This window comes from Excalfactoria chinensis, chromosome 12, assembly GCF_039878825.1.
Source record: "Excalfactoria chinensis isolate bCotChi1 chromosome 12, bCotChi1.hap2, whole genome shotgun sequence".
NCBI classification, from domain to species: Eukaryota; Metazoa; Chordata; class Aves; order Galliformes; family Phasianidae; genus Excalfactoria; species Excalfactoria chinensis.
Window position 1 is genome coordinate 6,910,474 of NC_092836.1, and position 26,874 is coordinate 6,937,347.

Here is a 26,874-nt window from a genome sequence, read left to right on the forward strand (position 1 = left end):
GGGCCTTGATGCAGGCTGATGGCCCCCCAGCGGCGATGGGAGAGCCCGGCCGAGCCCTGCAGCTGAGTCGGCTTCCGTCAAGAGCTTGACATTGAATGTATCGTGTCATGCAGATGGTACCTCAGAGGAGTGAGAGCTGCCATTTACAGCACTGATGACAACAACTGCCGAGATCAGTGGGATCTTAAGATTGCTTTAATATGACTGGCACCTAGCAATTTAGCTCACATTGTTTGTGACAGGGTGTCACTCTTGCACTTGTCTGGGGATGAGTGATAGAGCTTCCTAACGCATGGTTCTTCCTCACTGGGAGGAAATCAAACCACTGCGTATACCAGCATAGAGAACAGGGATGTGTTAGGAGAGTGCTTTGAAAATGTGTGATAAAAGTTCAGCCTCGTGAGCAGTGATCCTGTGACACCCCAATCCCTCTCAACGTATAAATGCACAATTTGGATTCCTTGTCACCATCACCTGACGCCATCTTAACTTTGTGATTTTCTTCAGGTTAGTCAATATACCTTTGCTATGTGCAGCTACCGGGAGAAAAAAGCCGAACCTCAAGAGCTGCTGCAGCTCGACGGATACACTGTGGACTACACCGACCCGCAGCCAGGTACGGCACTAGCCTCTCTCTGCTGTGGGTGCTTTTGATGCCTAACAGCCCCCTAACTCTCCCCCTGCTTGCAGCTGAACTGTGATCAGCATCATTGTAAATATGTTTGTGTTTAGGCTGATCATTAGCTATGTATGACTTTACTATAAATAGATGGGAAGGAGTTGAGCAGAGTTGCACAAGAGGAGAGCGAGACTCATCTTTTCTAGGGAGCCTAAGTGAATTAGATGCTTACCCTCATCATGCCATGGATAAATGTCCCTCAGTGGAGATGACAAAAGATGCAGTATGTTTGTGGTCAGGACCTTGCTTCCAGGCTTATTTTACTGGTGGGGAGATGGGACAGTGGGCACTGAATCAGGGCATGGATAGAAGCAAGCATCCAACCAATCAATTCTTGTTCATGGGGAGTTCTGGCTTTGCTGGGGGAACCCAGTGCATCGGGGCTGGGGGTGGCAAGAAGGAGCCTGTCATCAGCCTCAAAGTCTTAAGATGTCTGTTGCCATTTTCAAAGCCTGCCTTCCTCTCCTGCCAGGTTTGGAAGGTGGCAGAGCATTCTTCAACGCTGTGAAGGAAGGAGACACGGTGATTTTTGCAAGTGACGATGAGCAGGACCGCATCCTGTGGGTCCAAGCCATGTACCGAGCCACCGGCCAGTCTCACAAACCTGTGCCGCCTACCCAAGTGCAAAAGCTAAATGCTAAAGGAGGAAACGTTCCCCAGCTAGACGCCCCAATCTCTCAATTTTGTAAGTAAATCAGTTCTCTTAGACAGCAGAAGTCTTTGAAGGAAAGATTTTTCTGCACTGATGTAAATCAATATTCACACACATGTTTCTGACTCCAAAACAAATCTTCTTCATTATCATTAAGCTGCTTTTTACATCTGTGGATCCAGAGCCACTTAACCTGTCTGTTTAACACAACCAAGCCCAAGAAACCAAATTCCTTGGGGAAATTGTCAATGAGTATTTGAAAGTGCAGTACTTGATGGAGAAGAGACTGGGATCTGAGAGCCTGCAACCCAGCTTGCTTTCTGCACACACCAATCTTTACCCCTGCACAATAAACTGCAGACCCAGATCAGAGCAATTCATTAGTACCATTAGCTGTCTGTCAAATGTATCACGTGCTCAGAACTACAGGTGCAAATCTTGCAAGTATGAAATGCACACACAAAAAGAGGTCTCCTGTTGAATATTCAACTGTAGGAAAACATATGGTATTTTTAACAGGTTGCTTTGCAGGCCAGTTAGATGTGAATTTAAAGCAATCATCTTTTAAGTTGTAGCTACGCAGTGCGTCCTGTGCCGTTATACCCAATTCAGTTCATTTGAAATTTAGAGCAATTTCTTTTGTCTTCCAAATGACATTTGATTATAAACCAGACAAATCCCTCCTTGCTCATTTTTCTGGAGGGTCCCTCAGTAGTGTGTCTCGAATCCCTTTGTTGTATAACATGCAGCACTTCTTGCTCATTTCATCAAACTGAGACCGAGTAAAATAAGGAAAAGTAGTAAATATTAGCAAATTCACCCAATTACACCAGATTTCAGCAGTTAAAATTGTAAGGCTTTTAAGATTTTGAATATGTCATTATAAGCAACTCAGAAAATCTACCCCTTGCTTACTAATTTGGGCACCTTTTGTATCATTTTAACTTTGTGTCAGTATTTATAGAAAGCAGTAGTGCAAAATATACATTTCAGTGATTCATTTTACAGCAGAAAACAGCTGCTTGCCTTTTCTTATATGTGTCCCTTCCATGTGCCTGCACATTTTGAACTCCCTGCTGTCTGGCATTGCTGCTGCTGTGAATGAGGACATAGCATGATGCAGCTTGGTAAACATAGGCAGTATTTTCATCTCAGTGCCCCTTATCCTGTTCAGCCCATTCATGTAAATGATTTCGGAGGCAAAAGGTTTAAAGGGTTGGGATTGAGAAGGATCTCAGAATGATGAGATGGGAGGTGGGAGTTGGCCTCCTACAAGTGAGTTGCATTTACCTCTACCCTGAGTGTTTAGTCTACAAGTTCTTGGGATGGGGAGGGGAGATGCTCATTAGCATGAGCCTTTGGATCCGTTGTCCCCATTCATAGCCATGTGAGGAAAGCCAAAACCCTGCTTGGGTTCCTGGGAAATCTCACCCCTGGACCTGCAGAGTCCAACCTCAGCCTCCCTCAATTGTACCAGCTCCAAACCCATATCATTCAGGCTCTTCCATGCTGTGTTATGTTGTGTTGTGCCAAGGCATAGAATCCAGTCAACTCCTCACTGCAGTGATAACTTGCTTCTTCATCATCCTTTGGTCTGGGCATATCGTTCCTTTGCTCCTCAATATTCCTTCCTCCTCCCACTTTGAACGTGGGTCCCTTTCAAACATTTTTGTGCATAGGCTCTTCAATTTTCAGGAGGAGGAAGGAAGCACGATAGAAGTCCTTCATCTCAAGAGCAAGATCTGCTCAGTTTTCATCTTTTAATGTTTGTATGCAGCAGCGCTTGTTGGAATAGTCAATGGGTGCAGCAGTTTACTAATGAGAGGCAGAAGTGAATCATGCATGCCATACATGATGACTTATCACAAGTCTTAAATACACAAATACATACCTCAGCTCCTTCAGTCTTTAAATTCAATTGTATCAAGTACTGCATTTTTAAAAGGGTCTTGGTTTGTTATCACTTGTTTTTGGTTTGTTTGGTGTGTTTTTTTGGCCTGCAGAAAGGTAAGGACTTTTGCGAGACATTTTATTCTTGTACATTTATCTTTATACCTATCATGTTTTCATGCTTATTAAGGCTATGGTAAATGAAGGATTTGCAAAGAAGTAAATGTTAAGCAGTTTGATGAGTAACTGTTGTCGTAGCGTTCATGTTGTAGCAGTCCAAAATGGCACATGCACATGCATGCACATGCAGAGAAAATCCAGCCTTCCGCTCCTGTGCCGGAGCTGTCTGTTAAACAGAAACTCGGGAGGAACACATTTTGCTGTTGGGAAAACTTGGGAGCAATAGTGAATTCATTTGGTTCCCGCCTCATTTAAGTGAGTAAATACAAACTTAGAGCACTACTTAAATTCTCATCCACCATTCGGTAGCGGCACTTGACTTGGAAGCAAACAGACAGCTCCAAACAAGGGTGGAATATATTTTATTTGCATTTTAAGTACTGAAAAAATAGATCCTGCTATTCATTAATTTTTGTATGACTCTACAGTCCCTTTTATGTGGGCCAACAATGCCCGTTAGAGTGAAAAGTTTTGCTTTTTTTTATTTTGCTATAATTTAAAAGAAAAAATCCATTACCGCAAAGCTGTGCTTTTCTCCAGTAGTCGCATTACAAAAGAAAGAAAACAAAGCTGTTCTTGTTTAATGTTGAAATCATGCACAGTATTATAGTCAATAATGCTGCCAATACATATTATACCTTTTGGTAATATTTAAGCTTCATAAAAGTGGTCACTTGTCTGAAAGCACCAATCTTTGTTCGTTCTGTGTTAGTGATGCATTGAACAATATTCCCAAACATGCTCAGCGTTCACTTTTTTCAGCCCCCTTTTCTTTTCCACATGAAAGATTGGTCAGTAATTGTCTTACATATCACTTGTGCTTATATTTCATTTTTAATGTCTGTTGATATTTAATGACTGTTAATCACGCCATATACAAAGAGTTGGTTGTTTTGAGAATTTGTAATGATTTGTTCCCCCATGATCCGTAGCTAGGCTTGTTGAGCTCCATAAGAAATTTTCAGCTCTAAGTGTTTTTTTGGTTGGTTTGGTTTTCTTTTAAGTTTCTTTTTCATCCTTTGCTTGAACCCAAATATTTAGCTGCTAGGTTAGGGCTCCTGTCTGCTTTCCTGAGCCTTGTTGCTAGTCTTTATGTTATTCTGGTTTGTTCCTTCTTACCCTGCTAACTTCTAGCTGGACACAAGGGTAAGTGCTTCCCTGTAGCTAGCACAGCTCAGATAATCAGACTAGATTATCTGACGTATGCAATGTGCTTTTTTTTCTCTTAAATCTTTCTCATGTTTAGATTTTGTAGTACAAACTTTCCATGTTATTTTCCTGAATTTAGGTTTGAAATGTAAGTTTCCATACTGAAATTAGGATGCATGTGATGTTTGCATAATTGCCTTCTCTCCCTGGCTTTCACATTGGCATCAAGTGATCCTCTTAGTAAAGCCAATCATTAACATCTCTATTTTTCATTCCAAGATGTAAATATTAATTAACATCACAATAAAACTGTAAATAATACCTTTTTTGTTTCATGGAATTTACATCTAGTTGACTGCTTACTGCCTGAAAACAGATAATTTTGCACTCTGACAATATCCTTTCTTTCCGTTCCGATGCCGAGCTTGGTGCACCGCACCAGCATGCGGGGCTAACCACGGACTGCTCAGAGCCTAGAAAGGTAGGGCAGGAGCCTGGCGAGCTCTAGGCAAGGTGCAGGACTTCAAGGAGCCAAAAACTACCCCTCCACCTCCACGCACGAGCCCGAGTCCTCCAGGTTTAGTAGTTCCCTCCCATGCCAACACAGCAGAGGATTATTTTGGCGAGGACCCCAGCCCCCTCTGACTTAAACCTGTCAGACATGGAGGGGCTGCTGCTTCCCCTAAATTATCATAACCAGATATGTTAGTGGGGTCTCAGCCACCAGCCAGAGCTGAAGGATAAGCCAGGGGAATTGTTAATTTATCCTCAGTCGTTACCTTTTCCGACTGAAACACCTGCTCTGAAAAAGATAAAAGCACAAAGTTGTGCTGCAAAAGAGCTTCTCCTTAGTCTTTGTTCAGGCTTAAGTATGCACTGTACAAATCCTTCACTGGTGCCAAAAGCTTGCTTCTCTAATACCTGGTGAGTGCCTGCTTTCCTTAGGAGGGAATAGCATCAGTGGGTCATGAGAGCTGGCAAATATGTATCCGGAGTATCTGAATGCAATTATGAGAAGGAACAGGCGGTGTCATCCCTCCTGGCCATCCAGCAAGACTCCTTTTTTCTCCTTTCTCCTTTTGTTTCTTTTTCTTCTTCTTTTCTGTGTGTGAGTATGTGCGTGTGTGTTAACTATACCCCTGGGTAGCAGGCAGAATTCCTTCTCAGCAGACACTTTCTTTTTTCTTTCTTTTTTCTTTTCTAAACGTTTGGATTTCCAAAGAGGATTCTTACCAGGATTCTTACCAGACTTTATCACTAAAAGTTCAATTTGACGGAAATACAGATTTTTGCCACTTTGAAAGAAAGAAAGAAAGAGTGAATGAATGAATGAACTTGGGTCTGGCAACATTACATGTATTTGCACTACAATGCATTGCTATCCTATTAGATTATTTTATTAGTTTTGTGCTTTAATTGCTTTATTTTTGTTAGATAGATAGAGATATCATGAGAACGCTGCTGTGTCTTCTGTATTGTCAACTTGCAGATGCTTCATTGAAGGAATGCAGAATTAAAATGTTAATTCAGCTCTCACGTAACTTGCATGAATTTAAAAATAGCCTGTAAATCACTTTTATGTGCTTTAAGAAGCATGAGGCTCTAACTGATAAAATACAAATTCATGGGGTTCTGCAGTCATCCAATTCAAAATATTTTAAATTAGTTATAAAAACGCCGTGAAGCATTGTTTGGTATTATAAATAGCTCTTCTAAAAACATGTCTTTAACTTAGTGCACAAGGAGTTATGTCAGTGCATGGTAGAAAATCCCATTCACTTAACTACCAAGCAGCAGGTAACGTAGGTTTCAATTCAGCGCACAGTGCGTCTGGTGATGTACAGGAGCATTCTTAATCATTTCTTAAAATCGCAACTCGAGCAGGAGAGAATTTGTTTGCAGCAAGATGCCATAAAACAAAAGACTAAACAGCCGATTAAACGCCAGGCTATCTTCTAAGACGGGATAAAATGAGAGGAGGAGGCGAGCTCAGGGAAGCTGCACGCAGCGCAGCATGCAGGGGCTCTCTGGGAGAAGCCGTGCCGTGGTGCTGCCGAGAGGGGATGGGTAAGTCACAGCCTGGCTGCCAGCAGCTGGCTCCTCACCAGCACCCGGGCATTTTTAAGCCCAGCATGTGGATTTTCCCCCAGAACACCGATATTGGCTAAAGAACTCCCTTGCTCTGATCGGTGCTTCCATCCCAAGTTGCAGCCCACACTATGGCAGCTCATAGGAGCACATCTTTGCTCTTGAGCCCCCAAGCCCGGAGAACTTCTCCCACTTGCCCAACTGTGCTAGTGAAGACTTTTCCAGACGTATCTGTAAATGAATAGCTGCCATCAATCATTGTCATTCCTTTATTTCATGTCTCCTGATGAGGTTGACTAGTGTCATTGTTTGTTACTGTCCAAACCACATCTTCATTCTTGTAATGTCAAGCAGATATGACAAGCACACATTTTCCAGATGAGTAAGATACAAAGTCACCTTTTAATTTACAGTTCTTTGGTTGTTGTTTTTTTTTTGTTTGGTTTGGGTTTTTTTTTGTCTTTTTTTTTTCTTAACCAACAAATGTGTTTTAAATACTGGATTTTTCAGTTGCCTTTGGTACTAAAAGTCATTCATTAATGAAAAGAAAGAAATCCCGAGTGAAAAAATTCTTACAATAAAATGGCTACCTGCAGCCTTTTATAACAAGAATTCTTTTATGGAGCTTGTCCCCCGTTATTAACTTCACTGCTCTAAGTGCAAAATCTGCCAAAATTATCACTGCAGTCAAAAAAATGCAGAGGGCGGTGAAATACATTAAAAAGAAAAAGGAAAAAAAAAAAAAAGAAAAAGACAAGATTGAAAGATTTAATGATTTTGTCTCTTTTTAAACAACAGTTAGAAGAGAGCCCTAACAGGGCAAGATGGTGGGACAGTCCTTTGTTTTTCATTATTGCCGTTGTTTAAATCTTTGTGTTCCCGGTGCTGGCAAATCCCGGCGGCTCTGATTTCAAACACTTGCACAGGGTGTGTGTTTGGCGGAGGGCTAGTTAATGGACTCGGTGTAAGATGCAAACTGGATAAAGATGGGCAAAATGAAAAAGGCAGTAGTTAAGAGGAGACAATAATGTAAGCTCCCAAGTGTAACACAAAAGCCGGGGTCTGTAGTTTGGGAGAAGAAAGGTTTGTGGAGGCTGTGCTGCCAATTTACCTCTCCTCGCAGCCTCCCTTCTGAGACCACCAAAGAGCACCTTTCAGCTGCACTTGTGTGCAGCTTGTCTAAATATGTAAGATAACTTCTGTGGGCCTGCAGCAGCATTTTGTCTGGGAGCCGAACAAAGGAGCACCAGCTAGCTTGGCACAGCACCTTGGAAAGGGATTGTAAGTTACTGGAGCATCGTATAACTTTCTTTCTTTGGTTTCTCCTTTCTTTGTGATTGGAGTAGGGTCAAAAAAGCAGCTGTATTTGAGTGAAACAATTAATTTAAAGTACTTACAAATTAGCTGTACAGTTTGGGTACAAATATTAGCCATTCCCATTTGGTTAAAAAATCTCATTTAAACTGTGCGAGGCATTTTGAACAAGGGTGAACTATCTATAAAACTTTATAGGCAGATGTCAACGTAATTTTAAACCACTGTTCAGTTCTGTGGAGTGGAGGAACAATATATTTAGATCCCTCCTTGTATTTTTGTGTTTTCTAGGGATCTAATGCTTTTGGTAAAGTTCGATTCATAAATTCCATTTGAAATTGAGTCCCCTGGAGAAATCGAAATGAAAAACAAATTGCAGATTTCACATTTATTTTCTGATAATTAAAGGAAGCTGTTTAGAGTACGATTGTCCTTTGCTACCTGCTCCTGGATATTCTTAAGACTTTTAAACCTCTAGAGCAGTAGAGATGTGGCATTTTAATGAACTCTGTGTGTGTCTGACCATCCTCCAGACATCTCCTGTTCCACCACACCTGCTGCAGCCCCGCAGTGGGTGTACACACGGCCCAGCACCAGGGGACTTGGGGTGCGGGACCTGCAGCATGGTGCATGGAGAGCTGCTCATCTTCCTTTCCATGTCAGAGAATCATGCTTTGAATCACCGACCAAGCAGAACTCGTGCTCATACTTCCTTGAAGTGCATCTTGGTCATGCAAGCTCATGCAGTGCCAATGCTCAGTTCCTCCTTCTCCAGTGGATGTTCTGAGCTGGGGAGGTTTGGGGGAATGGGCCGTCCAGTAGGTGCCCAGTGCAGTAATGTGTGCGATTGATAAGCACAAGTATAATCTCCCCTGAGCATGGATGGTCATGAGCCATTCAAGTGCTGTGCCAGTTCTCAGCAATTGCCATGAAATTGCTCAGAGAACACAAAGTAGTAGGGATTTGACTAGTTCGGAGTAAAAATAATCATTTCCAACATGCTTTCTTGCACATCTGCTCAGGAAAGTTCACCAGCTAAAGGGCTAGAGGACTCTTCCCATTTCCAGCTGATTTACTCAAATCTCAGAGCCTTGCTTGCAGAGCAAGAGGATTGACAGTGTATCAGGGCTCCTAATTGAAAAGTAATAAAATCTCTGAGTGAAGCTGGCAAATTAAAGCCTCCAGCCAATTTGTCAGCTTGCAGTCAACTCCGAGGAACCCGGGAGAGCAACAGTCCATTAAAAATAGCTTGATAATATCTGCTAGAGCATTTTGTGGGCGCTAGGAATAGGTCAAAACCAGCACGGGGGGAACTCTTTGGGAGTGAGCTCTGTCAGATGGATCTTGGCCCAAAGGGACAGATGATGGGGCAGAAAGCTGGAGACTGGCTTTGCCGTGGCAGTGATGCTCTGACTGAGGAGGTTGTCCCTGTCCTCAGAGCCAGCCCTGGTGCTGCCACCTCAGTGCTGCTTCCTCTGCACTGAATGCACAAAGCTGCCGGGAGGCAGAGAGAGGGACTTGGGAGCAGGGAGGGGGGGGGAGACAAACAGGAGTCAGTGCATGGGATGGAATAGAGGAATGGACCAGCAAAATGTATAGAATTGGCTGTTAAAAAAAAAGGGGAGGGACGGGGTAGGCTGGGGGGGAAGGAAATTGAAATCAGCATTTATTCAGCAGGGTTTTAGTGAGGAAAATTGCCAGCTACTGCTGAATTAAGTATTGCTAGCAGCTAATTGAAATGTTACATGTTTTAATTTGTCTGATTTCCTTCCAGTGGGTGATGTTATTTATATAGTTTGTATATAGCTAACGACAGACTATACAGAAAATGCAAAGATTGCTTCCAATGATCAGCAGTATCTGAGAGCACAGACATGAGCGAGGCAGTTAGGAATGCATGCCATCCTTCACAGATTAATATAAATAGTTAAATAAAACATACATAAAAGAATACTATCTCATTATCATTTAAAGCTCCTTTTAATTTTTTTTTTTTTTTCTTTTTAATTAAGGATTTTTGTTTCATCTGGTAAAGAGCAATTTTGTTTTGAAACAAATACAGTTACCTTATAGTACTACTGCGGAAAACTGCATTTTTGTATCCTTTCAACCACATTGTTTCAAGGCCACCCAGTTCCCTTAGGAGGCTATAAACAGGGGAAGGATTTAAATCCCATTCTATTTGCCGAGGATTTGGCAAGAACCCATATAGTAGGAAGCTGAGCACAGACAAAACCGAGTGAAAGGTGTCTTTTAATTCCCCGGTCACTGGTGGAACAAAGGCTGCTCCCAGCGGGGTCCCGGCTGGCCGCACCCAGGCTGGATCAGTGGCTTCATTTCAACCGGTGTACTTTTAGTTAACTACGTTGAGTTTAATTAATTAGCTGCTAGGAGTTAGTGCCCATAAACGTCACCAAAGCAGAGAAGTGTGAGTACGGTGAGACTGTTAATTCACCCAAAAATGGCAGCTCGGATCCGAGCAGAGGGAATTCTGTCCCTGTCAGGATGACTGGCAGCTCCAGCACACTATCAGGTTACTTTCTCAGTGCTAACAAACTACACATCAATTTAACTTATTAGCGATGTTTAAAAGAGCATCTTTTTATTTCTTTGAGGTAGCATTTAACGTTGCCATTAGCAAAAAATTGCCACGGGGAGACAAACATTGGCATTTGAATAAAGAGCAACGTAACTTATTTGATACCTAGAAAACCTAGTAAATATAGAGAAAAATGCTACAGCTATAACTTCATTAGAATGGCAGAATCTATTATAATTAACCGCAGCTAACTAAATAGGAGCTAATTTCCTTATCTGAGCCAAAACTCTGTTAATTCGTAGCCTATTGTAAGATACAGAGTAAGTTATTGGGTTTGTGTTCTGTTTTTAAGTACAGAATAAATGCACTGTAATGAGCCATTGACAGGATGTTAACTCTAAAATCTTTTGCCTAATGCAATAAGATTGTCCAGAAATGATGCAAGTTGACAATGGGAGGTGAAGAGTGTACTGTGTAGCCTGCAAAGAGGAAAGTTGATGGCAATGTAGGGAAGAGGAGATATTTAGCTTTCATGCTTCATACTGTATATTTTTCTGTTGTTTTTGTCAACTAAAATATGTTATATCTCTCTAAATGGTGTCTTTCTCTATATGTATAAATGAACAGATGCAGATAGAGCTCAAAAGCATGGCATGGATGAATTTATCTCTTCCAATCCCTGTAACTTTGACCACGCTTCACTCTTTGAGATGGTTCAGCGCCTCACTTTGGACCACAGACTTAATGATTCCTATTCTTGTCTGGCAAGTATATTCTTTGGTCTCTAGTGATATAAACACCAAGCAGCAAAATCAAAGCTAGTACGACTGGGGGCTAATCCCCCATTGCTGGAGGATTCACTTCTGTTTGCACCAGGTTTGAATTTGGGCCAGAGGTATTTTCTTTTGAGAGGCTACCTTCAGTGAACTGACTGCTGTTCTTCTCCAGTAGCACTGCCTTTATAATTTCTGTTTGCAATGTTTAAAATGTTTCTTCCTGCAAAGATAAACTCCTGTGTGGGGATGTGCAGTAGAGAGCAGAAGCAGTGTTTTGCAGCCTCCCACACTGCCTTCCAGAGTGTTATGGATGAAAGAGCAGGGGAAGAATGACGGTCTGGTACCACCTCCCATGTCAATGGAGTCACACCAGGAATAACTGTTGCCCATCCCTGTGTCTCGGTATGAGCAGGGATCCCAAGCAGGTAACAGGTGGGACCAGATGGAGAGCTGCAGGGATCCTGCAATCAGCCCTTGCTCATGTAGTCGCATGCCCATTATGTTTGTTCCATTAGCAAAGATTGCAGCTCTCAGGCCATTGCTGTATAACATCGTCTGTATGGCAGTGGCACGGAGATGCTCCATGACAGCTTGTAATCTTTGGCTGGGTGCAGTGCTTGGTGGCTCTTAGCGAGAGTTTATATGACAAATAACTTTTAGCAATACAACATGAACAATCAATTTCCAGTGATTTGGTGAGTGGAAGTGAAGAGGCTCTTAGTTTTTGAGAAAACAACAGAATGAAGCCTCCCTAGAGGGTTCGGATGAGGTCTGAAATGCAGGACCTGTCCTGAAAGCTGTGAGACAGACCCTGACCTGCTGCCCTCCTCATGCCACACACAAGTCTCCACACTGGGGTTTCATTGCTGGCTTCTCCCGCATAAGAACCACCCTGATAGTCTCCACCTTTAGCCAGTTGTGCATTCCGTGGGTCTGGCACTGTTGAGTGACTTTCTTTTAAAAGCAACAAACTGGGAACACAACTGAGTGGCTGCCAGCAGGCCTGTCCTGATCAAATCCTGTCCTCCAAGTGCCCCTCCACCGTGGTGCTCCTCTCATTTGCCCAGCTCCCAGCACCACACACACTCATTGATCTCAAGAAGACTGAGATCCAGTAAATGCCATTAGCAGTAGGGAGTTACCACCTTCCTAATGATAGGCAGGGCTAGGAGGAATGGTTGTGGACATCCCCTGAGGTAAGGATGGGTTAAGGGAAGGCTCCAGATAGCCAAGTGGTGTGAGTAGGCTTGGTGGGAGAACTGTCTGACCTGCAGCGGGTTTCTAACCAGCTCCATCAAGGACTTTGCTACAGCAGGCAGTAGATTTGGCATGCAGCTTCTGCTCCCCACGCATGGCTGGCTCTAGGAAGACCATCCCCATCCATGCATGTCTGACAGGTTGGCTTGCAGCTGGTTTGTCTCTGTGCAGCCTCGGGCCCAGTGATGAAGCTGTGGCCTTTTAATTAAATTCATGGCTGAAGGATAGTCACAAGGCCATGGCTGAAAATAATTAACAATGTTTCTCTTAAGACATCCACCAGCCATACATCTGCTTGTTATTGAGATGTTTAGGTCTCTTGGTAGAAGCTACTGGAGTGATGGCGTCCCATTCAGCACCAAGACTTGTGCCTCTTCGGAGCAGAGCATCACCAATTAACGATCTTCTTTCAAATCACCCATTACAGAGTGTTATGAAGAAGAGAATAATGGGCTGTGTTCACCTACGCTTGGATTTCACATGCTTCTTTCTTTTAGTATGATTTTTGTCCTGATTGTGAAGTTAAATCAGTCTGGCCTCAAAATTTCAGTTCAACCGCATGGAGCTCTCATTGCTCTTGAGGGGTTTGTGGGAAACTGATGATCTCATCGTGCTGGCTTGCCTATAGGAGCTCTGAGCCTGTGGTAAGCCTTCTCTGTCTGCTCTGTGTGCTGCTGAGCAATCGTTCTTCCTACAGGATGTACATGTGGTCCCAAAGTGTTTTGCCTTGTCCTACATCTTATTTTCCAACGTTGACTTGGAGGTACCATGGAAGACTCACCCAGACACAGTGGCTTACCCTGACACAGAGAATAGCTCAGCTTTGCCTCCCTTCCATGGAACCAGGTTAAACAATGTTAATGCGAGCCCACTCGCTGGCTGAGCCAGGCGTCCCTATGAAAACAAACAGGCTGTCTGACTAATCTCAGCTATGGCAGAAGTGATGTTTGCTGGCAGAGAGCACTGTGCTGGGAAAGGGGAAGAGCGTTGTCGGCATTGCTTACTGAGGCTCTTGCCCATCGACCACAAGCTGAATGCACAATTGCTTTCATAGCTCTTCCTGGACTTTCTGATAGGAAAAGAGTATGTAACTCTTCCAGCCTTATATCAACCTGACGCATTCATGGATCTTCATTCCTATCTTCATGGACACGCTATTTCTGAACCTTCCTTTCTACTCTTCCCAACCTACTACCAGCATTCAGCTCATGCAGCTGGGTTCCTGCTGCAGCAGTTGTGTCAGGATTCATGGAGTTCACATCAGAACACCCAGCTTATAGCAAGATGTGGTCTTCCAGAATGCCCAGCCTAGCAGAGATAATGTGTGAAAGAGTCGGATGAGAAGGCCCATAAAGCAAGTCTCCAAAATGAAATTACCCAGGCTTTTTTTCCCCACATGAGAAAATGTGAATGTTGGCAAGTGAAAATTTTCCCTCAAAAATCCTGATTTTCACAGAAACTGCACGCTGCCATTTTGAAAATTTTCCAGCATTTCACCAAACCTGACAGGCCTAGCTCAGAAGCTCCTGCTGCACTCCCCGCTGGTGCCAGGGATGCATGGCATGGTCTCAGTGCCATTCAACTTCTCAGATGCAGTCAGTTGAGCTCACTGTGCTCTTCAGCCTTCTTCCAATGTCCACTTTGCCTTTCTCAGTGCCACTGAAGACCATCTGAGAGACCAAACTGAGCTACACCTAGCCACGTTGGGTGAAATATCCAGTGTGTCACTGCCAGTTGTGTTTGCCAGACTGGGAGGGTGACAGTTGGTTGTGCCAGGCAAATCTTCATCAAGAGCCAGAATCTGCTTGAAGATGTGGGGGATTTGTCTGAATACAGCCTTTCATCAGACCTTAGATTTTTTTTTTTCTGAGGCCATGAGGAGCAACACTTGCTACCCCTTTGTATCTCCATCCAGGTTTGAGTTTTTTATTTCATATCTCTGCCATGCAAAGGGAAACCTTCTGGTCTTCCTTGGTCTGGATCCTCCCATGGCTTCCTTGCATGTGCTCTCATGAGGTTCAAGGAATGAGGCTCATTACTGAACGTCTGAGCTTCTACTCAGACTTCCCTGTGTTGCACCAGGGGGGCAATGTTAAGGGTTTACTCTGTCTCTTCTGTCTGATCAAGTGCTAGCACTTCTCAGGCTCTGGTGCAGGGGAGCAGTGTGGAACACACCAGATCCAGCCTCTTGCTTCCTTCATGCCAAACCATGGTCTTGATAGCTGACTCCAGGGAAATTAGTGCTATCTTTCCCACAGATGTCAGTGTTGCTAAGATTTCACCTTTAGGAAGGATCGAGTCCTTTCTATATATCAGGTGAATGCAGCAATTTAAACTGCATTTCTACCCTGGTAACCAAATCCACACATTTATCTATTTCAGAGCAGTTACGGTATTTCTATGTTTTTCCTGTACCTAATTACCAGCGGCTTAAGAGAAAAGAGGCAAGGTGCGGAGATGGTCCGAGGGTGTAACAAACAGGCAACATAAAGAAATCCAGAATCAAGCACAGTGCCTGTAACCAAAAAGCAAGCAAAAATATCAGTAAAAAGCAGTGAAAGCAAATATACCCCCTCCCAAAAAATAGCCTTCCAGAGTGCTGTCCCATCTGCATTGTTCTGTATCTTCATTTTGAAATGTGCACTTCCAGTGATCCCAGAATTGTAGCTACTCCCTATATCTATCATTTTCCCCTCATTATTTTAATTCTTTTCTCAATCTGTTTTGGAGTTGGCCCAATAAGGATGAGCAAATCCTTCTCTATGTCTTTGAGCTCTTAATTGATATTTCTTCAACTCTTTTCAAAGCAGCTATTTTGGCATCTAGAAAAGATTTGGTGTCATCTGAGTGGTAGAAAATATATTTTAATCTTTCACAGCAGTGTTGTTTCTAAGATGTAGCATTTGGGGTAACAGATGGGGTGGCAAAGAAGTTGCCTATAGGGGCAGTGCTCTGCCTCAACTACTCTCCCGCCCGCTGCAGGAACTTTTCAATTAAACGATGAAAGATTTTGCAGCTTGATGCATTCCAGAGCTGCGTCTTAGCAATTGTTTAGCACCCAAATTTCCATGTAAATATTGACGGTTTTGCAGCGTTTTGAAAAGCAATCTAAAGAATATTCTCGTTCTCACTAGCGCCTTCGCTGAAGGCAGAGGCACACTTTGGCTGTCCCGGGACATTCACCGGGTGCTGTGCATACCCCTCGTGGGGCAGAGAGTCCTCCTCGGGAGCATGGACCTATGTCACCAAGCCCTTAGGACTGGTGGGCAACAATTGTTGGAGGTTTGTGGATGCTCAAAGAAAGCTGAAAGAGCTGTACTTGCTGCGATGCTGAGGAGCGCTGGCCTGCCAGGTGGTGGGCGAACGGAGCGCGTCTCCAAGGGTACGCAATGAGAACGACACAAAATGTCCTTCTGATGCTGTGGATCTGCCTTCCTCCATCTTCAGGACGTTCCTACTTGCCAAATGCAAGAGAAGTCGTTCAGTGCAATCCTCCATGTTCTCCCTAAGATCACTCTTCTCACTCCTGGCCAAATGTGCAGTCTCGTCCCCAAAATGAGATTACTGTTTCATGTTGCTTAAATAATCTAATCTTTGTCATCTCTTTAAAGGTGTGAATCTTTTCTTTCTTTTTTTTCTCTTGTTTTTTGGTTTTTAAGCTAAGCACTGACATGAACTGGCCTCACTTTTTCAGCATTTTAAATGACATTTCCTGTTAATGGTAGAGTAATATCTTTTTGTTAACAGTTGCACTGAATATATGCTGTGATAGGCGATGATATGCAAACTGTATTGTTTAAGAATGACCTCTCTCCTTTTTTCTTAACGTAGCCTTAGGTTTGTATTTCTTTTATTAGAACAGTTGACCACTACACTTCCAAATCTGATAGCATTTGTATTTAATAACTTATATTTAAAATCAAGTCTCTTTATTTCTAAACAGGGCTGGTTTAGTCCTGGCCAGGTCTTTGTGCTAGATGAGTATTGTGCACGTAATGGAGTGAGAGGCTGTCACAGACATCTCTGCTACCTCAGAGATTTGCTAGAGCGCGCAGAAAACGGAGCTATGATTGACCCCACCTTACTTCACTACAGCTTTGCCTTTTGTGCATCACATGTTCATGGCAACAGGTAAGGAATTATTCTTGGCTAGCAGCTCCCTGCCAGCAAGGGATGACTTTGTCAGATATAGGTTTCCTTGGATATGTTTTCACGCTGGATGTTTGGCAGCAGCGCTTCTAGTGGCATAGTCGGTTTGTTTGTTTGTTTCATTGCTTGTTTAATGTAAGCAATAAAAATGCACATAGAGGATCCAGAGAAAAGGTTGGTAACTTTCTTACCCAGACACCTGCTAGATGCAGTTCTGGACAGGATAGAGTTGAAGTACACGTGACAGTCGTGGGTCGAATATAATGTAATGGGTGTAGGTAATATCCTGCACTGATTTAATTACTGCACAAGGGGATCTGACAAGTTACAGCAATGAAATTTTCAGCAATATCAAACTTCAGTGTTCAGAAGTGCTCGAAGCCCTCGGGCACCTCTGTCTGATCGGCAGCACGACGTCAGCCCTTGCATTGCTCAGGCATAATTGGGAATTTTATCTGGCTGCTATTGCAAAGGAATTTCAGGTTCAGCAGTAGCCCTTTCCTTTCTCTCAAATGTGGAAAATCTTTGATGGCAGGGAGTGGAGCTGTGCTTTTTCCATTTCTATTTATTTTGTTGTAATATATCGCAGCTTCTTTTTCTGCTTTCCCCCCCCCCCCCCCCCCCCCCGTTAAATTGCATTATATACTTGGAGATATGGGTATCTCTCCTGCACATGCTGCTGAAGAAAGGAGTGTTATAAAATAATAACATGTTTTCATAAATGCTCTGGTAAATAACATCCTGAATTATGACACATATTGCCCAGGTTTCACATTGCAAGTCTGCCGCTTGCTTTGCAGTTAGTTCCATACATCTTGTCATGGAAACCAAGTTTTTGCTTCCTTAGTTTCTTTTTCAGTTATGAGTTTCTTTCACTCGTTTGTTCCATCTTTTGCCAATTGTTCTTTGATTTCACTTATTTGCTTTCAGTTTAGTTTCCTTTTCTTTTGCTTTGTGGTTTTTATTTCATGTTTTCTTCTGTTTCTTCCACTTGTGCTGCTGGTCTCCCCTCCCGCACATCCCAATCACTCCCCAAAGCCACCACATGGCAGAGTTGCTTGGCGGGTCACAGCCAAGCGCAGACGGCGAGGGGGGCAAAGTGTCTCAGCCCTCCGCTGCTGAAGTGGAGACAAAAAAGGATTCCAAAAAGGAGTCCAAAAAAAGGAAAGATTCCAAATCCCAGCCGAATCCAGAGCCGAAAAGGTAAGCGAAACACACAGTGCACAGCAGTGTGTTGTAGCTGGCAGCAAGCTCCTCGGTCACCGAGCACATTGGGCAGGCTGCAGGGCTGTGGCATGCAGGAGTTAGGGGTGGGTGTGATTCAGGTGTGTTCAAGGAACTGAGCATGGACCCTTGGTTTGGAGATGGGACCTGGAACAGATCCTATTTTCCAGAGCTGTGTAATGAAAAGGAAGTTGGCTACTGGTCATGGCTATTTAATGTAGCTCTTCTCAGGGTTCAGCACAACAGAGCCTCAGGATCCTCTTCTTGTGTCAGTGGCAGGATGCATCTGAGGGTGCCATGGTGCCTTAAGCCCTATTGTGCAGACTCCAATGCCGTGCCTCTGTGGATTCCCAGAGATGTGGATGGCTGCTGGTGCTTTGCTGGGACACAGTCGGGTGCTTCCAAACATGCAGCTCTGTGAAGTTGGCCTGGTAGATTTGTTTAAAATATTGCAAGAAGGGAACTGTGTGCTTTTCTCCATCTTAGCTATGGCTGGCTGATGGCTGACTCCAAACCAAATGGCTGAGGGGTCCCTTTCAGTTGTGCCCATCTTCTTGTCTCGAGACTGCTGGGGCATCATGCTTCTTGCTTGGACCGTGGTGTGGTGAAGAGTTCGGTACAGAAACTGAGTAGTGTGGTGTCTGCTGTCAGGAAGTCAGAGAACCACAGGGGGTCCGCAGGAGAAAATATGACCCCCTTTCTTTCCTTTCTACTAATAGAAATCGTAGTGGCTGAGTGGAAGAGCTGTGATTTCTTTTAGGAGCGCTGTTTAGGCCACTTACACTGTGCGTTTGAGAGCTGGCTGGCAGAGCGCACAGGGAAGCTGATATTAACCCACACTGTGCTTACTGGCAATTGCGATGTGCGTAGGGCTGGGTTCTCTTTTCTTCTGCATCCCTTCCTCCCATGTACCATACCCATCCATTGCCTAGGGTTAGCCAGGGGCCATGCACTGCCCAGAAAGCCTATGGAGGAAAATTTCCCATGTATGTTTGATAGAGATGGGAGCACGCCCATGCTTGGGACTGTGAAGCACACAGCACTTTGATGGAGCATCTTGTACGTCGGGTACCACTGCTATCTGTGTGCTCCAGTGCAGGGGGAGGATTCAAGTTAGGAGGCATCTTTCAGTTTAAGAAAGGCTTATTTCCTCTGTCAAAACTGAGAAAGTGTTGATTTGATTTTCTTTATAAAAAGAAGTTACTTCACTTTTTAGACAGAAAAAGAAAAGAGAGAGAGAGAGAGAGAAGTTGGGTAGTTTGATTTCTCCAGAATGAGGTTGGCTGTCAGTCAGAATATGCCACCCAGCACCGAAGGTCGAGCGGGGAGATAATTTCATGTGGCTATCAATCTCCTGTATTAGCAGCAGACAGTGATGGAGCTGAGGTGGGCTGTCTGTTTGCATCGCGTTTGTGTAAGGTCAGGCAGCGAGACAACAGTCGCTCGCAGTCAGCGGGGAGGTGCGGGGCGCTCGGATGCCGGGGACAGCCCGGAGCTCGGGGCTGACAGGATGACAGGCGTCAGTGCGGGCGCGTTGCCTCGCCTGTCCGGCACCGCCGTGCCCGGGCGGAGCGGGTGGCATTGCACCTCCAGCTCCGGGCTGACCCCGCCGCCACGGCAGGTGACGCGGTCACAATGCGATTTTGGGGCTGGTTTGGAGCCCTGGTGCTTTTGATAGGGTTTTTGTTGTTTTTTGTGTTTTTTTTTTGCCTCCCTTTGGGCTCCTGTAGCTTATTCAGAGCCCTGAAAGCCCGACATAATCTCTCCAAAAGAAGGCTGTAGATCACTGCTATTTGCATGACAGTCCCTTTGCTTTTTCTGTCAGTTTCTTCCTTTTTGGAATAAGAAACGCAGTTAAACGTAAATTGCATGTCCTGAGTTTCCCCTCCTGCAGGTATCTGCGTGTACTGTGCACAGGCTGTGGGAAGGGCAGGGGCCAGCGGCAGGCAAGCACACACTGCTGAATACTCAGCGTTTTCTGCTCCCTCCTTACTTGCTACACGCCCAAACTGAAGGCTTTTCACTGCTGTGTCCACCAGCGATTTCATAGCAGGGTTTTACCCACCAGGTATCACTGATGCCTTTGTGAAATTCTGCTGTTATGTGAGGTTTTATGATTTCTGATGTCTGTACATGCATGAAATGCAAGGAACACATAGCATCACTTGGTCACCGACAGTCCATGTGGTTACTGATGTCTGTGTGCTTCTGGGATGAGTATCACATCGAAGCCATCGTTTTCCTTTACCAGCAGTCCTCCAAAAAGTACCATAGGCAATAGACTGGTGTGGTTTAAGGAAAGCAGAGTTCCATGCCTAACTTTCTTTTCTTCAGATCGGCACCAAAAAGGACTCTTTCTGTCCATGCTAATCTGAATCTTTTACAAATAAAGGTAAAATATTGATAGCGTGCGTGCTAAGTGTTAGCAGACGTTGAGCTTATCTGAATCAGGATGCTGGCCTGAATCTCCCGCAGTCTGATAGCATCCTTCTTGGCGAGCTGTTCAGTGGCTTTTACCCGAAGTCCCGACACCACCAGGTCTCTCTGCTAAGTATGCTGGTATATCACTGACCTATGCTTTCCTCTGTGAGCTGTGTTTTACAGCATAAAACCAGAAATAATGTTATTGTTACAGAGCTTGGAGGCTCGAAAAGTCCCCGTTAACACTTTCATATGTTTTCCCTTTATTTTCTAATTGTGTATCTGGCTATTCCATTTAAAGGCAAGATTTCCATACCATGACTTTAAATGAAAAAAAAGAAATCCAAACCAACAACACAGGGCATTTTGGTCCTGGAAGAGAAGTGCTAAATACATCAACACATCCCTACGCTCAGATGAGCAGCCCTGCCTGCAGACCTCGCAGGGCGTAACACCGTAACCCCTCGTTAGGTGCCGGCTCCGTGTCGCGCCAGCCCTGCAATGACACAGCGTGCGCGGCGGCCGTCTGTCGGATGCAATCCGGCATCGCCCGCGACCGGCAGACACACGGCTGTGGCTGACGTGATGCGTTGCAATAGGTGTGGGATGGCAGTGCTCAGAAGCCATTCGGTTCAGCCGCACGGCGTCGGGGGTGTGGATGGCACATGGGAAGCGATGAGCCGTGACTTGGCGCTGGCATGGAGAGGAGCGGGAACATGAGGAAGGCGGGCTGGGAGGACGGAGAGGCTCGCACCTGAGGTGGTGTGGAAGGAAGGAGAGCGGGCGGCGGAATGAGCCAAACAAAGGGCTTTTAGCTGGTGTGAATTCCCAGAAGAAAGGGACACTGGGCCAAACTGGTGTTGGCTGAATAAGCTTTTTCAAGGGGCATAACCAGGTGGGCTCTTTCAGGTCAGCTTTACTAGGGGCGATGTAGGAGATCGGGACACCAGCTGTGGTCCCGCATCCTGACGTGGCCCAGCACCAGTTCCCCCTGTGAGCTCCCACCAGGCAGCCTCCCAAAGCCATCCTGACACTCGCTGTCCAAGGCGCTAATCATCCGTGTTTACTGCATGGCTCATATGTGCTGCACCTGGCAAGCAGCAAGGGAGCTGAAGGCAGCACGTGTTTTATATTTGAGTTGTTACTTAAAAAATCAAATTATTTGCATCAGTTTTTGACATTGTTTTTTTTTCGCTGGCTGTGAATGCCAGGGCTCACAGTGCGTGCAAAGATCTGTTTGCTACGTGTAAGCAATATTTTCCCCAGTAGAAAAAGTGTAGACAAGTTAAACATAAAAGGTGTAAAAGATGATCTGTCTTTCCATTCGTGAGCCGCCATGGTATTTCGTACAGGCTTATGTCAAAGAGATTAACCCACTGGAGCTATACTGTATATTTATAATTGCATACAAATGCATGCTATTGCTTCATATATTAGTCTTTGTTAAAAATCATTTTGATATATTTGTTTTAGCAGCATAACTAGCCCTGGGGGCACTGGGTATAATTAGAAAAGGGCATGGGGGGAGGCGGGGCTAGTAGAATAAAGCAGTGGCCTTAGGATCACAGGTCCTAATTATAATTTATAATTAACTCTGGAATTTGCACAAACCGTCCAAGCTAAACAAGAACTACCGTTTTTGCTGTTTAAATTGCAGCCCCTTTTTGAATTTCACCACCTGCTTTGTTGATGTTGTTATTTTCGTGGTTTATAACTTAAAAACAATGGGGAACAGGGAAAGCAGCATTTAAAACTTTCCGTGTGAAATATTTACGTTGGGAATTGACTAGTTTTGAGCCAAGACAGTGCATCTGCAGCAGAAGGAGCGATTCAAAACTTGTTTACTTATAATTAAAAATTTCCTTATTTATTTTTCTTGCCTTTTTTGCCCTTCTGCTTCCCTTTCTGCCCACAACTTCTGCCACACACCTCGAGTGTCCGTGAGCTATAGAGAATCAGATGAGTTGGTGTCCCCACTTAGATGGCGGTGTTTGTTCTGTTTGCAGACCTGACCCCATAGGTTCAGACCCATTTTGTCATCTGTGGCTCTGCACAAATCATGTACGTACAGAACTATTCTTCACCACCTTGTTGTTTTCTCATTGCCCATCCCTGTTTAGCTCGGTGTTACAAGGTTTAAGATTGTGTGAGCACATTCATTTCCTCTGGCTGTGTTTTAGCCTGCCTTGCTGCCGAAATGCTGCTTGCTGGAGGAGTCGGCGCTTCTGCCCATCAGATAAAATATCAAATGTAAAAGTTGAGCTGGAGATCACTGTTAAAAATGAAATCACCAGTAAGCATCAGAAACAAGTTGGTGAGACCTGAACTTCTCTTGTGGATTTTTTTCAGCCCCACCAGCCGCGTAATGGAATTGTTTAGAGCACAGAAGTGAATCTTAAATGCTAGGCTACATACCCTTTGTGTTCTTGCAAAGGGAAAATAAATATGTTCTCTCAAAAAGATAGCATTTTCAAAGTATATTTGACTTGCATATTTAATTAGGTTTTAAAATTATCCAGCTAATGAATTAAGTGCAAGGCTTTCAGTGGTGTTTTTCCAGTTCTATGTATATCCTGCATTTGTCACTAATTAATGAGTTCCTAATGCTTCAGCTTCTGAGAAGATGAGCAACAAGATTAACATAACTAGTAAATCCGAAGATGTGCAGCTGGGTTATAGTATTTGAAATTTGACAAAAACATGGGAAGTATTATTATTTGTGACATGGCTCAAGATGGGGGATTGTGAGGAAAGCAAAGATGACAGAACTGGTGCTAACCACTGTGACAACAACTTGAAAAGCAGCCGACATGACATCTTTCCTATCATGCTGCCGAAAATGTCAACTTTGTGAAGGACAGTGAGAAAATGGTTTGCCGAAAATTTGAAAGGTAGATTCGAGAGATGCTCATCATGTCAGATGCAATATAGTCCACAGCTGGGTGAGAAAGGGAGTCCTTGCAGTGGTGATGGCTCTCTCTTGGCAGGCCCTTCCAGACATCCACGCTGCTCCAAAAATGGCTATGGCTGACCTGTAGCTTGTCTCAAGTTTGCTGGAGCACAATCCAGGAGAGCAGCATGCTGCCTGTGCCGTGTGTGGGTCCTCTGTGGGGCACCCCATTGGGAATGGACTCTCCTCCCTCATGCCTCACACTGGCTGCTGTCCATGGGCTGTGGGGGCCGAGGGGCACCGTGGTTGAAGGCAGGGCTGTTTGTGCCTGGTCTTCATTCTCCAATGCCCACCATGCCTCCTCGCGTGGGTCCGGTGCTGTGAAAGCAGGCCGCGGGTGGTGGTGGTACATCAGATGTTTGCACCGCTCGTTACATGCTTGTTTCTGATGAAACATGTGCCCTTCACATGCAGAGAGGGTACAATTTGTGTGGGAGGGCTGCAGCCCGCCTGCGCTGTCAGACATGTGCTGATCCTGCCTTGACCAGTGCCAGCAGTGGGATGTCCAATCTCTGCATGCGGCGCTGGTGTGGTTCTCATATACTACTGTGCTTTGCTTTCAGTTAAATCCCTTCAATATGTCTTTTAGAGCTAATGGTAGTTTTAAAAGCAGCCTTTCCTTCAGTAAGCACTGTCTGCTGAGGGAGCAGACCTCACCTGGACTCACCCAGGTGCCCTGGCGATAAGTCTCCCTGTTGGAGGCTGTTGACCCAGCAAAGGGTAACATAGCTTTCAGACCATTTCCAGTCCATCAGCAAAGCGCTGCCAGCGTGGGCGGCTTTCACTACCTCGTTTGTCAGCGCTGACACAATTAACCCAGTGACACCGCCGGTTGTTACGGGTACAGGAGTGCCAAAAGTCAAACAGGAGATTCAACCCTGCCCTTCGTGTACAGCATTTATCACCGTAAGCCCCGAGTCATTTGCCTGGCAGCAAACCAGGCACTGCGAGGTGCACAGCGCAACAAAAGGCAGGGATATCTCTGTCAGAGTGTTAAGAACTTGATGGAATTTGGGAAGAAAAATGTATTGAGCATCTTCAGACATTAATTTTTGCTCTATGTCTAATTTTTTACTTTTTTTTTTCCCCTGTGGCTTGCTCATTTCTTCAAAATAACTGTTCCTAATTAGGTACTAATGAGACCAGATCCATACTTCCAAAAATGTTTATGAAATGTGTTCCCCAGATGAGACATTTTAGCCAAGTTTTAGCCTAAATCTTTTTCCCTTGTATTTTTTTTTTTCCTTAATGCACAACCGAATTTGGCAAACAGTCAAATAACAATTTCTGATGAAATGCTGTTTAAATATAAGTACATCCCTTGATATTCAAGTTTGGTTGTTTTTTTCTCTTTCCGTGTTTTAAGTTTTATTTAAGGCAGTGCTTTGAGAATGTGCAGTCGACATCACGTAAAGCTCGCTGGTTTCTCTCCTGAAATGTTTTAATTGTGTTCACTTGTACTGGAATATCAGAGTTTGTACTTGTGATATTGAGAACTTTCCATATATGGGGTCAAGGAGAAGAGATGGTACAGATTTTATTGCTTCTCATTTTTATAGCTTTTTTGTTGTGGGTTTGGTTTTTTTTTGTTGTTGTTGGTTTTTTTGTTTTTTGGTGTTGTGTATTTTTTTATTTTAAGTTTAGGGCCTTTGATTCTTTAAGAGGAAAATAAAGCCAACCAATTAACCCCTGACAGGAGGTTCATTAGAAGCTTTGTAATCCCTTGCCAAGTCTTTTGTATAGCCGAACCAGTCTAGTACTGAGGATTTATGCAGCTTAAGCCGAACACTGGAGGAGGCCTTTAAGTAAGAACATTTGTTCAATTTTAAGATGCCTTACATTACCTAAAGAGCGCCTGTGCCAGCTGAGTTGCCCAGGAGTACACAAATCTGCAGACTTTGCTCATCAGGGCTGGGAAGCGGTGCTGCCGATTGTCTGGCGCGCCGAGCCCTTTGGTGATGGATTAGTCTCCTCTGCCCATGCTGTTCCAGTGCACGATTTGCTGTCTGGGTGCAGGGAAAAGGAGGGCATGGCTGCTTATAGCTGGGTCTGTGGCAGGAGGACAGGAGCATGGGGACACCCATCCTAGCCTGGGAGAGCCGTAGCAGCACTCGTTGCACACTGTGCTCGGTGACGGATGGATGAGGAGCGCCCGAGGCAGACCCAGTGCCTGGGGTCTTACAATGCAGTCCTGTGCACGCAGCAAATGCCAGGGTGTAGCAAATTCTCCCTGAAATTCTGTGATAAAATGTGTTCGTTGTTATCATTCAGGTAAAAAAAATACTTATCGCTTTCTAGGTACATTTTGGCAGAATATATTGAATATATGGTTGACTTCAAGAAATTATTGTAATAAGGTGATTCAGTCACGCAGAATTTTACATTCTGTTCATTTTGAAGCTTGTTGTCGATATTCTTTATGCTTTGAATTATGTTAAATTAACAGCTGAATTTTTCTGCAGAAATTAAGTCCACGTTTTGCCAGCAATGAGCCCAATCCCGCTGTGAAAGCTGGCGTTGCGCTCCTTGTTGTATACCTATATGTAAGAAGGGATTCTGGTTTTTCAGGCTTTTCTGTCACAGAAAAAAAAAAACACGTGAGGGTGGGGGGGCAGAGGGGTGTCCATTTACAGATTATCGTTCTGAGAGGGGGTATTTTTTGCTTTCTTGCTTTCTGATATCTCGGTTGTGCTGCTGTGACTGCTGCGTCTCAGCTTGCTCTGTCCTGGGTCTAATGGCTGGTGACATCTGTGTCCCAACCTGCAGCATGTGCTTTGCTGCGCAGATGATTTCCCAGGGTCGTGAGGTGGAGTCTGAGTCATTTATGGCATTTCTCCTTCAGGCCGGATGGGATAGGAACAGTAACCGTCGATGAGAAAGAGCGATTTGAAGAGATCAAGGAGCGGCTGCGTGTGCTTCTGGAGAATCAGATCACACACTTTAGGTAAAGACAGAGACTCCAGGCTGAATGAGAGAGGACTGATTTCCTCCAAACTCCCTCCTTTTATCAGCAAAGCCAAAAGGCAGGTTTTGAATGCACGCAGGAATCTTGCATAAGCGGCACAGACCTGAGCAGGGCAGTGACGCTTGCACTGTAGCATGTTTGTATCTGGAGAGTGACTTGAAAGAAATAACCTTTAAACGGATATTTCAGACCATCTTGCTTCTGTAGGCAGAGAAATGCTGTGATTTTTTTTTTTCTAAAATTTAACCCCCAAAATACCCTGTTCTCTTATTTCAGTTCTCAGTTATTAGCCATTTGTATTTACTAGCATACAGAAGGGCAGGGCTTTCTTTGGGGATTTCGATATTACAGAACTGACAGAGCCTACCCCCCTTAAAAGGGATAAGCTACCCCTGTAGCACACCAGCTTCATTCTGTTGCACATGTGGGTGGGTGGCACGGACTGGCACACAGGGTCTGTACCAGAGCCCTTGAACCTGGGTCTCCAGCTGGAGCTGGCTGGAGCTTTGTTTTATTTTTACAAGGAGATGATAGTTAACTCTTTAGGTCAATTAGGACACCTAAAAACTCCCCAGGTGACACCCAGATTTAATAAACTAAAACTAGCTGACCTTCCCCATTGCCTCTGATTCCGTCTTACT

General features: G+C 44.4%; 1 protein-coding gene across 5 annotated transcripts in view; it reads left to right on the forward strand.

Annotated features, from left to right (window-relative positions):
• The window catches only part of CADPS (calcium dependent secretion activator), a 171,036-nt gene that overhangs the window by 85,161 nt on the left and 59,001 nt on the right, over nt 1-26,874 (forward strand). For all 5 annotated transcript variants that reach the window (XM_072347840.1, XM_072347843.1, XM_072347841.1 and 2 more), the window contains exons 10-14: nt 508-616; nt 1,152-1,364; nt 11,119-11,255; nt 16,468-16,655; nt 26,111-26,212. In XM_072347840.1, the coding sequence (XP_072203941.1) occupies nt 508-616; nt 1,152-1,364; nt 11,119-11,255; nt 16,468-16,655; nt 26,111-26,212 (749 nt within the window). The remainder of the gene's footprint in view (nt 1-507; nt 617-1,151; nt 1,365-11,118; nt 11,256-16,467; nt 16,656-26,110; nt 26,213-26,874) is intronic.